The sequence below is a fragment of the Balaenoptera ricei genome, chromosome 7 (genome assembly GCF_028023285.1).
Source record: "Balaenoptera ricei isolate mBalRic1 chromosome 7, mBalRic1.hap2, whole genome shotgun sequence".
Lineage (NCBI taxonomy): Eukaryota > Metazoa > Chordata > Mammalia > Artiodactyla > Balaenopteridae > Balaenoptera > Balaenoptera ricei.
The window spans coordinates 113,786,335-113,801,594 of record NC_082645.1 but is presented as its reverse complement, the minus strand read 5'-3'; the positions used below and the strand labels follow the sequence as shown (position 1 = coordinate 113,801,594).

General features: G+C 52.3%; 1 protein-coding gene and 1 long non-coding RNA gene across 2 annotated transcripts; one reads left to right on the top strand and one right to left on the bottom strand.

The window, feature by feature from the left end:
* Positions 1-446: 446 nt before the first annotated feature.
* NMUR1 (neuromedin U receptor 1) lies at positions 447-7,338 on the top strand. The gene is given in 7 exon segments (XM_059927551.1): positions 447-477; positions 1,013-1,066; positions 1,069-1,101; positions 1,104-1,170; positions 1,338-1,464; positions 3,419-4,304; positions 6,956-7,338. Coding segments are annotated over 7 exon segments (1,581 nt in total).
* Positions 7,339-9,053: 1,715 nt separating this feature from the next.
* Positions 9,054-14,541, bottom strand: LOC132368735 (uncharacterized). Its single transcript, XR_009504155.1, has 3 exons — positions 14,408-14,541; positions 10,275-10,408; positions 9,054-9,469 (listed from the first exon to the last, which is right to left on the bottom strand). It is a non-coding gene; the product is annotated as an uncharacterized LOC132368735 (long non-coding RNA).
* Positions 14,542-15,260: the final 719 nt, after the last annotated feature.

Genomic DNA, 15,260 nt, shown 5'->3' with positions numbered 1-15,260 from the left:
CATTTCAGCCTGTGAGATCCACGCTTCTAAGCTCCCTAGCAAGTTCCTGATGAAATAACTTCAGCTAAGGAGCTGGTTGGAGGAGGTGGGCCAAGCAGGGAAGGTGCTCCCTGCTGGGGTGAACAAGTGCACAGTTTGGGGGAGCAGGAGGAGGCCTCTTCCGTCTCTACAGTTTCCTCCCTCCTGTGGACACGCTGTGGTAGGGAGAGAGGAGCAGGGGGAACATTTGAATGGCTGAGAGGTATTTGGGGTATTTGGGGTGGGAGAACATAGTGACAGGGGAGCAGGAAGGCAAGTGGGGTGGGGAGGTCCGAAACCAGGCTAGACTTTGGTGTTCTTTTTCAGAAGGGAGTGGGGGGCCCTACAGAAGGTTTTCAAGAAGAGGAGTGCCATCGTTGGGGGTTCAGGAAGATGACTGGGCTGGGGGAGCCCAGACCAGAGGGAGAATGGAGGTTCCGGCAGCAGTCCTGTGGGAGGGTGAGGACTGGACTCAGGGGCTGGAGGACCCGAAGGGAGAGAGCATTAAGGGAGAGGGCGTGGAGACTGCTGTCCTGGGACTGAGATAGAGGGGGAGGAATCCCATGTGAAGCCTAGGAGGGGGGATGAGACCTTTTGGGGCTTGTTGACTTGGAGGGGCTGGTGGGACGTCCTTGGAGGTGCATTTGAAACGTGGGGCAGGAGGAGGTGGGATCTGGAGGGACACCGTAATAAGAGATTAAGCTAAGAGTCAGCACGCTGGAGCGCAGGGACAGGGTGTGAGACCCAGATCATTTGAACTTCATCTCCCTGAGGTTCAGTTTTCTCATCTGTAAAATGGGTTGTTGTGAGGGCTCCATGAGGTAAGGGTGTTCCTGGAAGCGCCCCATCAGACACTTGGAAACACAATCGCTACGGTTTGGGTGGCTGTGGGGGCCCCAGACGAGCGTGTCTGGGTTCAGCGGCCGGGTGGGCTGCAGGGGCACCACTGCCCCCTGTTGGCGGTCTTGGCCCGAGCGTCCCCGGCCTCTGACAGGCGGGGCGACCCGGCGGGCTGCTAGCGCGCCGGCCGCCCTCAGTCTGCCCGTCGGCTTGCTCTGGCGCCGCGTCTGTCCGTCGATCGATCCGCGGACGCCCGCCCCACGCTCGGCGGGTGGGCTCCTGGCCCCTGGATCTCGCGGGGCGCAGACTGCATGGTAGGTGAACGGGGTGCCGGCGTGGGCACGGGCGCGGCGGGAAGAGCGCGCGGGCAGGGTCTCCCCAGGGCTGTAGGGATCGGAGGGGCCCGTCGGGACGCCCCCCTCCCCGGGGACTCGCAGCCTCCTGGGGTATTTCTGTCTTTCTGTCGGCCACGCACGCCGCGGGGCTGGGGGCTCCGGTGCAGCGACCTTTCTCGGGGGCGTAGGGAACCTCTCTCGGACCTGGGTTGGCGCCTGCGCATTCCCGGCTCATCTCCTCGGTCCCCGCTCGGCTCCCGCAACAGCCGGGGTAGGGAGTGAGGGTGCGGCGGGCGCGGGCGGAACGTTTGAGTGGATGAAGATGCCCTTCGATTCCAAAATGCGGGGATTAGGTGTAAGAGAGGCAGGGAGGCTGGGGGAGGCTTCTGGGTGGAGGCTTCGGTGAGGAGAAAGATACTCGGGATTAAGAATACTTGGGATCTAGGAGGGAGACCGACCTGAAAAAGAAAGTCGAGTGGTAGGTGCGGAGGTACGTGCGTGGGCCACGGGAGCCCCAAACCCCCATCTGAGGACAGGAAATGGAGCTGAAAAGAGAATCTAGGGAGAGGATCCAGGAACCGAGCCTGAAAATCCGCGGTTGCTCAGAAGGGAGGGGAGGTGGTGGTGGCGAGCTTGGGGAATAGGCTCAGAAGGGCAGCTCCCGATCTTTCGCGCGAAGACACATGCCCAGTGGAATCCCGTTCACCCCCTGCCGCATATCCCTTAGACTGTCCTTCCCTTGCCAGGTGGGGAATAAGGATCATGTCACTATGCATTGAAGTTGAGCACCTGAAATGTGTCAGGCACACTCCTGAGAATTTTATTCTTTCATTTAATCTTCCCAGAAACTATGAGGTAGGCTCTACTTACCCATTTTACAGGCGAGGAGACTGAGGCACAGTGAGGGCATGTCACAGAAGAGGATAGCAGAGCTAGCATTTGACCCCAGGCCAGTCTGTTTAGTTCCATGGCCTGGATCCTTAACTACTATATCTGGTGGACTGGCAAAGAGATGGGAGCTGGAGAAAGGAGAGGGAACCCCAGAGCTGGCAGTGTCAAGGGTGTCAAATATTTCTACTTCAAACAGTTCAGGTGATAGAAAACAGAAACAAGAACCAACTTTTGGATCAGCATTATAGTTTTTGGCCCTTTCACTGCCTTGCTTGATCCCCACAGTGACTCAGTCCTCACAGTGAGGTGATGTAATCAGGCCCTTCTGTATGTCAGGCAGGCCCTGTGTTAATACCTTTCATGTCTTAAATTCCTGGATCCTTGTAATATGGGAACAGCCACAGAGAGGTTACCATGCAAATAGTCCCACAGCTCGAAATTGGGGAGGCTGGATTTGAATCCAGGCAGCTGTTTCCAGAGACCTTGCTCTTAAAGACCATGTGATACTGTGCATTGTGCCCATTTTACAGATGCCCAAACTGAGTGTCTCTCCCAAAGTCCATGACTTGAAAGGGGAGAGACCCAAAGGGTGACTGCTGATGGCATAGCCCATGCTTGAGAGTCTCCATCTCTGTTCAAAGGTTTCAGTAGATCGTGAAATTTAAAATTGAAGTCCCACTTTTTATCATTTTAAAGATATACTTGTTTTTGGGGCTTCCCTGGTGGTGCAGTGGTTGGGGATCTGCCTGCCAATGCAGGGGACACGGGTTCGAGCCCTGGTCTGGGAAGATCCCACATACCGCGGAGCAACTAAGCCCGTGAGCCACAACAACTGAGCCTGCGCATCTGGAGCCTGTGCTCCGCAACGGGAGAGGCCGCGACAGTGAGAGGCCCGGGCACTGGGATGAAGAGTGGCCCCCACTCGCCACAACTGGAGAAAGCCTTCGCACAGAAACGAAGACCCAACACAGCCAAAAATAAATAAATAAATAAATAAATAAATTTAAAAAAAAAAGATATACTTGTTTTTGTTTTTTTTGGCCACACCACGCGGCATGCGGGATCTTATTTCCCCAACCAGGGATTGAACCCGTGCCCCCTGCAGTGGAAGCACACGGTCTTAACCACTGGACTGCCAGGGAAGTCCCTAAGATGTACATTTTTAAGATGAAATTGTGATGCATCTTACAATGGATGGCGGAGTTTTTCCTTCTCAGCGGCACATGATATATCGGCCTTCCTGGTGTCGATGGCATCTTTGGTTTGACGAATAACAACAGAACCAGATTCCCTGCGTGACTTTTCTGGGTGTCTCTCTCTCTTCTGTTCCACAGGCTCCTCTCTGCCTCAATTGCTCCACCCTCCCTGGAGACAGGTCCCTGGGTGCAAGGAGCCCGGTGCCCTGCAATGGCAGCAGGGCCCTGGGGCCCTTTGACCCCCAGGACTTGAACCTGACTGATGAGGAGCTCAGGCTCAAGTACCTGGGGCCCCAGCAGACGGAGCTGTTCGTGCCCATCTGTGTCACGTACCTGTTGATCTTCGTGGTGGGCGCCGTGGGCAACGCGCTGACCTGCGTGGTCATCCTGCGCCACAGGGCCATGCGCACGCCCACCAACTACTACCTCTTCAGCCTGGCCGTGTCGGACCTGCTGGTGCTGCTCCTGGGTCTGCCCATGGAGCTCTACGAGATGTGGCGCAACTACCCTTTCCTGTTGGGCGCCGGTGGCTGCTACTTCCGCACGCTGCTCTTCGAGACTGTCTGCCTGGCCTCAGTGCTCAACGTCACCGCCCTGAGCATAGAGCGCTACGTGGCCGTGGTGCACCCGCTGCAGGCCAGGTCCGTAGTGACGCATGCCCACGTGCGCCGCGTGCTTGGGGCCATCTGGGGCCTCGCCCTGCTCTGCTCTCTGCCCAACACCAGCCTGCACGGCATTCGGCAGCTGGACGTGCCCTGCCGGGGCACGGTGCCCAACTCGGCCGTGTGCACCCTGGTCCGCCGGAGAGCCCTCTACAACCTGGTCGTGCAGGCCACCGCTCTGCTCTTCTTCTGCCTGCCCATGGCCACCATCAGCGTGCTCTACCTGCTCATCGGGCTGCGGCTGCGGCGTGACAGGCTGCTGATTCTCAGGCAGGAGGCCAAGGGCAGGGCCAGGACTAGCGACGGCCGCAGGCTCCAGCCGCTGCAGGATAGGAGTCGGACACAGGTGACCAAGATGTTGTGTAAGTGTTGCTGCTGGGAAGAGGGGCGGAGCCAGGCACTGGGTATGGGGCTGGGGCTTCCAGGGGCCTGGGGGAAGGGGCCGGGTGTTTCGGTTTAGGATGGAGGCTGAGTGTGAGGTGTGGAGTAACCCCCCCCACCCCCCACTCCCCCGTGTGTGTGTGCATGCACTGCATGTGTGTCTACTCTTCTAGATTACCCTTGAGAAAGTGACACCAAAGGTAAATGCTAATGGTTCATGGCAGGATCAGCTACATAATTTGTGGGGCCCAATGCAAAATGAAAATTCAGGGTCCCCTGTTAAAAAATCATTAAGAATGTCAAGACAGCAATAGTAGAGCAGCTGTCTTTTCAAAAAATAATTAATTAATTAATTATATTTATCTTTGGCTGCGTTTTGGCTGGGTCTTCATTGCTGCACGCAGGCTTTCTCTAGTTGCGGCGAGCGGGGGCTACTCCTCGTTGTGGTGCGCGGGCTTCTCATTGCGGTGGCTTCTCTTGTTGCGGAACATGGCCTCTAGGCACATGGGCTTCAGTAAGCTGCAGCACACGGGCTCAGTAGTTGTGGTTCTCGGGCTCTAGAGTGCAGGCTCAGAAGTTGTGGCGCATGGGCTTAGGTGCTCCACGGCATGTGGGATCTTCCCAGACCAGGGCTTGAATCCATGTCCCCTGCATTGGCAGGCTGATTCTTAACCACTGTGCCACCAGGGAAATCCCAGAGCTGCTGTCTTGAAGGTTCGAAGGTCAGGGCTCTGTGCAAACGCACAGGTGGCACCCATGAAGCCAGCCCTTGCTCATGGAGCCAACCACAGACAGGGCAGAGGCCTGCGGCTGGGCTCCAGGATGACACAGCTGTTCATGGGCTCTGGACCCTCCAGGTCTCTCATCTTTGCTCCTAAATATGTTGGTTCTGTCCTTCCCTAAGTAGCCTGGGAGGCAGGACCACGGGCACAGAGTTCCCCTTTCCTGAGGAACTAACTGTCCTCTTCCCTTAGTGGCTATGGAAAATCCCAGGGAAGGATTCTGATTGGTGGGCTTGGGTCATGGCCTGCCACCGGGCCAGAGTGGCAGGATGCTGAGGTGAGCAGCCCCCACAGACCCACATGGTGGGATCCGTGGGGAGCAAAGCTCCCAAAAGAAGGGGAGCAGGGTGCTGGAAAGGCAAGATGGTGAATTTCCTGCACACCATGTCTGCAGTTCCCTGGGGACCAGAGGAGGGATCATGATCTAAAAGAGGTCGTTGGAGGCATGTTTGTGAAGGTCTGTGTGCAGAGCACAGGAGAATCAGGGCAGAAGTGTGGATTGGGGCCGGCCAGGGCACGCCCAGATGGCTTGAGGCTCTGGATCTTACTGTGGCCTAGGCCTGGTGCTTTTTCAAAAACAGTGGCCCTGGGGAAACCAGGCAAACTGATGCTAAGCCAGTCATTGATTCCCTCCCCATCCTGCCCGGCCCCACAGAGCCTGAATCAGGTAGATGGGGTGAGCCAGGGCAGGACAGGGCTGGTAAGACCTTGGTCAAAGCCATGGGATTATGGCCAGCTAACTGGGGACTGCCCCATTCCCAGAGACAGACTCACTCCTCTCGCCCCCCAGAACAGTGTCCCAGAGCCCATGGTCACTTGTACAGCCCCCTAAGATGGGACTGACCTGGAGCCTTGTGCTTGCCTCCTGCACTACAGACCACCTGCCCCTGTCTGCGTCTGCTGCCTCCTACTGCCCTGCCTAGCCGGGCCGAGTCTGCTCATCTGGGATGGCTCTCGCCCTGGGAAAGTGGGGTGTTTCCTTAAGGCTGCCTTGCTGGCTGGCCCGGGGCTCTGGCTTTCTTCTCTCCCTCCTTCTCCTGTCTTCTCTTTCTGAGGGCCTACTGTGCACCAGGCTGTGTGCTGGGGATGTAAGCAATGTTCTGATTGAAATCCGGGATTATGAGGAAAACCACGCTGGAATGTAAGGGGGAAGACACTGCAGGGGAAGGATTGTGAGCTGGAGACGCAAACATGAGAAACAAGAAACAAAAATCAATGCAGACCTGATAGCAAAGACCCAGGAAGGGTAGGGTGAAAACCAGGGCTGGAGGGAAGCTCCGGAGAAAGAGTGAAGGATTGGCTGGCCTGTCCTGCCTTTTACTGGGGCTTGGGGTGGGGCTGTCGAGGAAAGGGGAGGTAATGCAGGGCACGATATTCAGGGCCGCCCAGGAGAGCTGGGGGCTGGGGCTGGGAAGGCTTCTAGGGCCAAGACAGGCAAGTGCGTGGGGGGGTGTGTTTGTCTCGCTCTCCCTGTTACTCCCTGGCTACTGCTGTCTGACCACAGGCCGCATCCTCCTGCTTCTCTCTGCTTATGCATAAGCAGGCACGGCCCCCGAGTGGCACCCAGAGTGGGCCTTAGCCGCACTGGGTCATGCTGGGGCTCAGCATCCACGGCTGTCTCTTAGTTCCAGTTCCACGGTGAGAGAAGCGGACCAGGCCAGCTTGGCCCGGGTGTCCACACCTGGTCCAGGGCACACGCCCACTGCCCAGTCGGTGACAGGGGCGAGAGCAGCCTCTCCTATAGGGGTGCGGCCAGGGCAGGCAAACTTCCAGAAACCTCCAGATGGACAGTGGGTGTGGGTGGCTGGTGGGAGAGGAGAGGAGAGAACAGGTTCCCTTTCTGCCCACAGTTGTCCTGGTCGTGGTGTTTGGGATCTGCTGGGCCCCGTTCCACATCGACCGCCTCATGTGGAGCCTCGTGTCCCGCTGGACCGAGGGCCTGCACCTGTCCTTCCAGTACGTGCACGTCGTCTCCGGCGTCTTCTTCTACTTTAGCTCGGCCGCCAACCCTATGCTCTACAGCCTCATGTCCAGCCGCTTCCGGGACACCTTCCGGGAGGCCCTGTGCCTGGGGACCCGGTGTCGCTGCCACGGACCCCGCCACAGCTCCCACAGCCTCAGCAGGGTGACCACGGGCAGCACCGTGTGTGACATGGGCTCCCCCGGCAGCAGGGCCCAGCCCCTGGCTGAGAATGGTGGCCCAGAGGGGCAGCAAGAGACGGACCCCTCCTGAGAGGAGCCCTCAGGCAGCTTCACCCTGAGGGCCCAGCGGGCCACGCCAGCTTTGGGGGCCACACCTGCCTCCTCTGCAGCGTGTCTTTGCAGCCTGTCCCCCTTCGTGCCCCGTCCCCACTTCAGCCTAGAAACCCTGACCAGCACCTCAGTGATTCCTGCCCCACCCATGGATCTGAAGGACTGTAAGGTTGCTGTCTGTCCTCCAGACTCTCAGGTCCCCAGTTACAGCCCTTCCCCTGGAAGGGGAACATCGTGGTCGGATAACCGCGCACGGCAAGACTCCATCTGGGGACCCCCCCCCACCCCCAGCCCGTTTCTGAAGTGTTTCCGTGGCGCCCTACCTTTCCTTCCCATTTCTTGCCGAGCTTCTGCAAGTCCTGGCCCATTCTGTCCCTCTCTAGCTCTTGGCCTGCACCTGGGATTCTGACCCGACCCCCTCCCTGGCACCCCGTCGGCTTGTTTTGCTCTGGGAGCTCCACCTGGTGGAGCCACTAGGCGGCAGGTGTGTCAGGGATCCAGGAGACCTGGCTCAGGTCTCAGCTGAGCCACCACCACCTTGTCCCGGCATCAGGCAAACTGCCTCGCCTTACAAGCCTCGGGCCATGTTTGCAAAATGAAAGGGGCTGTGACGTTCTGGAGTGTCGCGCTTTGGCACTTCAGCTGTGGTTTTCTGTGTGCGTGCCTGAGTCCCTGCTTTCAACAAAACAGATACCCTCAGATTAGCAAGGCGGAAATTACTCTTTACATCCTCACTAACCCCAACCCTTACTCCCTCCCTGACCTCTACGAGCCCCCCACCCCACCCCCTCGAGAGCCACTCAGGGAACATTCTTTGCTTGTCCTAGAGCAAGTGAGGCTTGGCACCGACCGAGGGTCTGTGTGTGAGCAGAGGCCCCTGCCTACCTCTGTCTTCACCTCCTCCCAGGCTGGCTTGGGGGCCTGAGATAAGCAGAGCATTGGGCCTGACTGGCCAGAGAATCTCTGGGGGCAAGAGACATGGGCCAACCAAGGGCAACGAGTGACTCTGTGAGAACTGCTTGGGGCTCAGTGAGGTGAGAAGAGAGACACGTGAGTCCTGAAACGAAGCTCCATCCCGAATCCCTGTGGGTAACTGGGTGCTCAGTCAGGACCCAGTTAATGGCCAGAACTTGTCCTGCTGCAGTCCCTGACCTGTCCTCCTCCTAAGAGGGGACTGCAGCAGAAGGAGCCCTGGCCTCCCTTGCGGGGAGCTGCAGGGCGCCCAGGGAGCTACAGGTTCTCCCTGCAGACTCTCTGCAGCTCAGGCCCCAGGTCCCCTGACTGCAAAGTGGAGAAGATTGTACAAAAATGTCCTGGAGTTTTTGAAATTCAGTTGAAAAAATAATAAATACTCATTTTAGAAAAATTGGAAAGTACAAATGAGCAAAAATGAGAACAATTTAAAATAATTAAAAACCACCCTTGCTAGGGGATGGGGGGAGGGGGAAATAGAAAGTTGTTTAATGGGTACAGAGTTTCAGTTTTTAAGATGAAAAAGTTCTGGAGATTGGTGGCAAAACAATGTGAATATGCTTGAACAATATTGAATTGTACACTTAAATGGTTAAGATTTAAATTTTATATGTATTTTACTACAGTTTTTTTTAAAGAAAGGATTAAGTCTAAAGAAAAAGAAAAAATTAAAAAGCCACCCATAGCTTTACTTTCCAGGGGTAAGCACCACATATAGGACAGGATGGGGGGATTTGAGAAAGGAGCTTGTGAAAAGAGGCTGTGCAGAGCTATGAGTGCCCAACGTCACCTCTGAAATGAGCTCCCAGGTGGCCTTGGGGTGTCGTCGGGGGAAGCAGCTGAGGCCAGACTTCAGGCTGGAACCTGCCGTTGTTCCCAAACTGGACTCCCCAGGGCCTCTCTTAAGTGACAGAGATGACATGCTCCTGAAGCTCTGGTCAGTATTTATGAAGGGACTACTATGGGCAGAGAGGCACTGGGCAGGTTGGGGAAGGCGGGGCATGTGAGTTATTGGAAGGCCTGGGCTCTGTAAATTTGATGTCTCTCAGGTGTCTCCACGGCATGTCAGTGGATAGGTCCCACTTGTCATGAGTCACTGGTTACCACGGAGAGCGGAAGCAGCAGCTCTGGGCTCAGCCCTGGAGAAAAAAGGATGGAGGTGGAAAGGCCAGCCAGCAAGATCCCACTCTCTCCTGGAAGCAGCATCCCCTGCCGCTTGCTCTTCTGCACTGGTCAGGGGGACAGCAGCATTCCCGAGTGCCCCGTGCTACTCCCAGGACAGGAGTCCTGGCTCATCTGGGGCTCGAGTCACCTCCCGTCCTGGCTCTGGCTGCAGCCACACAGATCCCTCCTCCTCCCATGTTCGAGAGTTTGGGCCCGCTCTACTTCCCGTCTGCTCCACTCCTGCCATTATCCTGGGTGATGCTGAAGTCCCCGTGGTTGGCCCACTGCTGCCCTGGTATCAGCTCCTGGTCTTTCCTGCAGCTCTGGAGACTCTCCTCCACCCTGGCCTTTTGGCCCCTTGGTAATATCCTGACTCCCAGGACCTCCGGCGTTTTTCCATTTCTGGAAGTGTGAGCTCTTGACCATGATTGCCTCCTTCCTGCTCTGCTGCTCTATAAATGATACATTTATTCTTTAACCTCATCTAACCTTCCCAGTTCTCGACCACTCTGCTTTCTCCCCATCCATCAGCTTCCTCTCATGTACACTTCCTTTCTGATGGGTCCTAGATCCCATGGTCTATCACACACAACCTCTGCCAGTATTTCTGAGGGCCAAGGTGAACATACTGGGATCACCCTTTCCTTCTCAGAAAAAAGGTTTTCTTTGGGAACTCGCCAAGACGAGTCTCATCAACAAAGCTGCATCTGCCCACCCTTCCTTCTGTGAAGTACCTGCTCAGGAAATATAAAGTGTGCAACACTTCACATCTATTCTTACATAGTCAGATGGCGTCTCCAAATCAGTCCTGACATCTGGGAGCCCATCTCATTTTGCACACTTCTTGGTGTCTCCCTCTTCCCCATCCTTGTCTTCTAGTCGATCCACCAAGTCTTCTTTGTTCCATGTCTTCCCTGTAGAGAGGAGTTGCCTTTTTGGAGGGCTTCCTAGTATTTGCACTCCCTTCCCATTGAGGGGAATCCCTGTGTGTGTGACTCTTGTTGTGAGACCAAGCCCAGGCTCCTACTACAGAAGCTGAAAGGGTTCTGGACCCTGCATCACTGACATCACTGTGTGACCCAGGACTGGCACTCAGGCAGCTGGATGATCTGACCTGGGACTTGCACTGGGAGTGACACTAAGACCCATGACAACAGGGGCCGACACGTCCAGGGCAGCAGTGCTAACGGCGGCATCCCACCCAGGCTGCTCCCGGGGCTCCTGCTGCCCAGCCGGCCTTGGCTTCTGCCCATTTTCTCTGCCGGTTTTTCAACCTTCTTGTTGTTCTAAGCTACTAAGAGCCTTTCAATAAATTCCCTTTTTGCTTAAGTTGGCCAGAGTTGTTTGCTGCTGTTTGCAACCAAGAACCTTAACAGATCCATCTACCACTGCTGTGAAGGTTACACATTCTGTCTGTTCTACTAGTGGTTGTCTTTACATATTTCTAAGATGAGCAGATATTATCACTGTTTCGAAACCCCAAACTACAGTCTGTAATACTTAATCATTCTCCTCTCTCACTCTGTTTTTAAAACTTTTTTTAAGAGGCAAGAACGATGAGGACAGACGTAAGGAATTTGATCCTAGAAACACATTTACATTTTTCTAACAACAGTCTAATCCTCTTCAGCACAAGAACTTTAGTATGTTTCTTCTGACAAAGCAGTAGATATAAATGTGGTGAGCAGGGACTCTAGTCAGGCTGCCTGGGTTCAAATCCTGACTCCAAAGTCAGACTGGCCTTAGGCCAAAGTCAGACTGGACTGAAAGGTACTGACATTTCTAAACAAAGGATGAGCAACCTGCCTGCGCACAAATAAGAGACTCAGAGGCCAACACTGACCGCCGCATCCTTTCAAACAGTGTCCAGGTTCCTACGAGGTTTAGTTTGAGGATGGTAGTTACTAAGGTAAATGTCCCTTTGTGTGGCCTCTTTAAAGGCAACACCCCAACTTCACCTTCTTTCAAGCTTCTGCACAAGGCAGGGCAGGACAACTGGGGGGCTGTTTAGGAATAGAGGCCACGGCCCAGGTGAGGGACAGTGGGGATTCAGGGAAGGCCGTACCTGGCTGGGTAAGAGTGCCCTGGCACAGGAGAGGTGGCCACAGGCTAGGGCTAGGCTGGAGGGCCTGAAAGCTGCTGCCGCATTCTCTGGAACATCTACAAGAGTACCTGGGGTCTTTTAATCTAATATTCAAGTACCTTCATCAGCTCTAAGCAGTGTGGGCACCATTCATTCAGCTAACATGTATTGAGTACCACGTGCCAGGGACTGTACAAGGCTGGGAGCGGGGGCATACAAGTGTTCTGACAGCTGGAAGTCTGGGGGCACAGAAGAGAGGCAGCTGCCCCAGTGGAGGGAAGGTTTCCAGGAGGAGGCGATGTTGCTCAAAGTCCTGGGAGAAGGGGTTGGACTGGCCCCTGAGCTTTGGCCAGGGAAGGGTGGAGCAGCTATAATGACAGTTCCACCAAAACTGAATCCAGGAGAGGAGGGGGAGACCCTAAAGGAAACAGGGGCTGTCAGGAGGAGGAATGGACACTGGACAGGCAAAAACAATAGCAAAGCAGACTGTGGTCCAAGTTCTTTGCTCTCATTCTCTGGACTTCCCTGGTTGCTCTTCCTGGAATTTGGACTTGGAACCTTCCCTCCAGTCTTTTTCCTTGTCTGTCTGGCCTTCATGCATAGGCAGGATTTCTTTCCATTTTAGTAAATTTGAAAAAAAAAAAATGAAGTACAAAAATAATTACTTTTATTCCCAACACCTAAATTAACCACTATTAACATTCTGGCAATTTGATCCCTGTCATTTCCCACACATATACCCTCCCCTCATTAATGAATAATAGATTGTTTTCAATCATTTGCTTTATGAGAGAACTGCCTTGAACCGTCCGGTACAATGTCCATGGTTACGATGGATGGATGAAGCTGACAATACCCAAACTGTGAGATCAATTTTACCATCACTAAAAGTGGTGACTTAACCAGACATTAAGTGCCTTCTAGAAGGATGTAACAAGTACACAAAACCAACCATAAGTCCTGCAAAAAAAAAAATTGAAGCTGAATGTAAGGAAGCCTCCAGATCTAAGTGGCAGTTTACAAGATCACTGCGGATGGAGCATGTTCAAGACACCTCAACGGGCAAAGCCAAATCTAGTATAAGGACAAATTCTGTAAGACAACGGCTTGGTTTCTTCAACAGATAAATGGTATTTAAAAGGGGGTTTCTATTACAGAGTAAAAAAGATTTAAAAGATGTATCAACCAAATGTAATGCATGGAAATGTTTGAATCCTAATTCAAACATGCCAACAGCAAAAAGGCATTTTTGAGACAGAAAACTGAACACAGACTAGATATTAGATGATATTAATCCTGATAGCCTGTATCAGTACTTAATAAAGTGTTTACTGGCGAAATAATAGGATGCCTGGGATTCACATTAAAATACTCAAGCCCAAAAAAAAACAGGGAGAGAGGGAGAGGAAAAAAAAGTGGGGCAGGGAATAGCTGAAAAAAGAACTGCAAAAATATTGAAGTGATTGGGGTGATGGGTAAAAAGGGATTCATTATATTCTAATTAGTAATGTATGTTTGAAAATGTCCATAATAAATTTTAAGTTTGCAATAAAGATTCACATATTTGTATCTTCATCAGCGTGATCCCTTATCTCTAGGTGAGAAAAGTGGAATTCCTAAATTTAAGGAAGGAGAATTTTTACCTCAACAGGAAGTCACCAAATTTCTCTCCAGGTGTTTGTAATGAGGGGGTTCAGGAATATGCTACTCCAAAATACAGCACCTTAGCATACTGAATATTTTAAGCCAAATGCATTGGTGATACAGCATGTGCAGAGAGGACTCTCTGACCTTCCCCTGAAGCAGGTCATAAGACCCTCACGTGAGAGGTGCTCTCCCTCTACCCAGAGGAAAGCATTCTTTTCTCCAAGACTGAGGACACCAAGACCACACTTACCTCATACTCCTTTCCAGCCTATCACATTTTGTGACACCCTCTACTCTTCATCAAATCTAGCAAAACACTCAGGTTTAACCCATTCTTCAGGTCTTCATTTCCTTATGAAGGCTCCTGTGTCACATCAAACAGTATGCTTTTCGCTTGTTAATCTGCCTTTTGTTACAGGGCCCCAGCTAACAATTTAGACAGGTAGAGGAAAAAGATATTTTTCCACCTCTACAGTAACAATTTGCCTTCTCACCAGTTTCCCCACAATCCCCAAACACTTGTTTGATGTTTTAATTTCTGTTAATCTGATGATACAAAATAGTATTGTATTATTGTTTTCAATGATATTTTCCCTGGTGGTTGTATAGCTGAGCATCTCTTATCTTTTTGTGCCACTTAAATTTCTTCTGAAAACTACTTTTCATATCCTTTGCCCATATTTGTTTGCCTTTTTTTTTTTTAAACTTTTGGCCACACCCCATGGCATGTGGGGTCTTAGTTCCCCAACCAGGGATGGAATCAGCCACCCCCCCCCCCCCCCCCCGCCAGCATTGGAAACACAGCATCTTAACCACTGGACCACCAGGTAAGTCCCTGTTTGCCTTTTTCTTATTGTAGTTTTTCATATTCTGATACTAACTTTTTATATGTTACAAATATTTCTTCCCAATTTGTTCCTTATATTTTAAATTTGTTTATAGACACTCTTGCATCCAAAGGTTTTAAATTGTAACATGGCCAAGTCTGTCATAATTTTTTTGCTCTGTCATAATCCTGCTGTGTCTTAAGAGTGACATTCCTATGCCAAGTTCTTATTACAGATTTTAATAAGAATGCTTAATTTTTGCCATCAAATGTTTATTCTACATTTTCAGATAAGGTTTATCTAAAAGATATGTATTTTTCTTCCTTTAATCTCTTAGTTTGACATTATTAACTTACCTTGCGACATCTTGCATTCCAGAGATAAATCCTATTGGTCAATATTCTTTTACTATATTCAGCCAAGTACCAAATCTAAAATATGTAGGCAAATCGTTCTTCTTACTCTTCTTCCTTCCCAATTTGGGACTTTCTGAAGCTAGGACAAAAGCAGGGCCCCTTACTCAGGGCCACCCTTCCCCACCCCCCAAAAACACACACATGACCCAAAGTGCTCATTTTCAAATCCCAATGTGGGTATTATTCCTAGAATTTTGATCCTACTACAGGGCCTAATGGTGCTAATGGTCGTTGAGAGAGCACATATTAAAGATGGCTTAATTCAAAGAAACTAAGAGACCATATTAAGTCATTGAGGATGCAAATCAATGGCCTCGGACGAGTTCCTTAACCTCACTCTGTGAGCCTGTGAAACCAGTAACTGATTCTAAGTCACAGATTTGTTTTGAAAAGCCCATATTAAAATGTATGAAAAGCAACCAGTATAAGACCTGGCACAAAACAGATATTAATGTTTTAGCTGTGACCATTACTACTATCACTAACTGCTTTGAGGGCAGCTTCAGACGCGGGTTGGCAGCGAGGGAAGGTTCCCCGGGGTCAAGAGGCCGACTGCCGGGTTCTGGTCTCCGCTCCACCTCGCGCTGTAAGGTCTGTGCCTCCTTCTAGGCTGAAAATGTCGAGAGTACTATCACAGGGGGTGATGAGGGGGTGCCTGCCTAACCGGATTAATGGATGTGAAAGCCTGGAACCGACCCTGGTTTACCAGCCCGCAATGAGTGGCTGTTTTTATGACCCCTGTTTACTTCCTACAAGTCCACTAGTAGGTAAGCGCCGAGGTGTGTGACCGCCC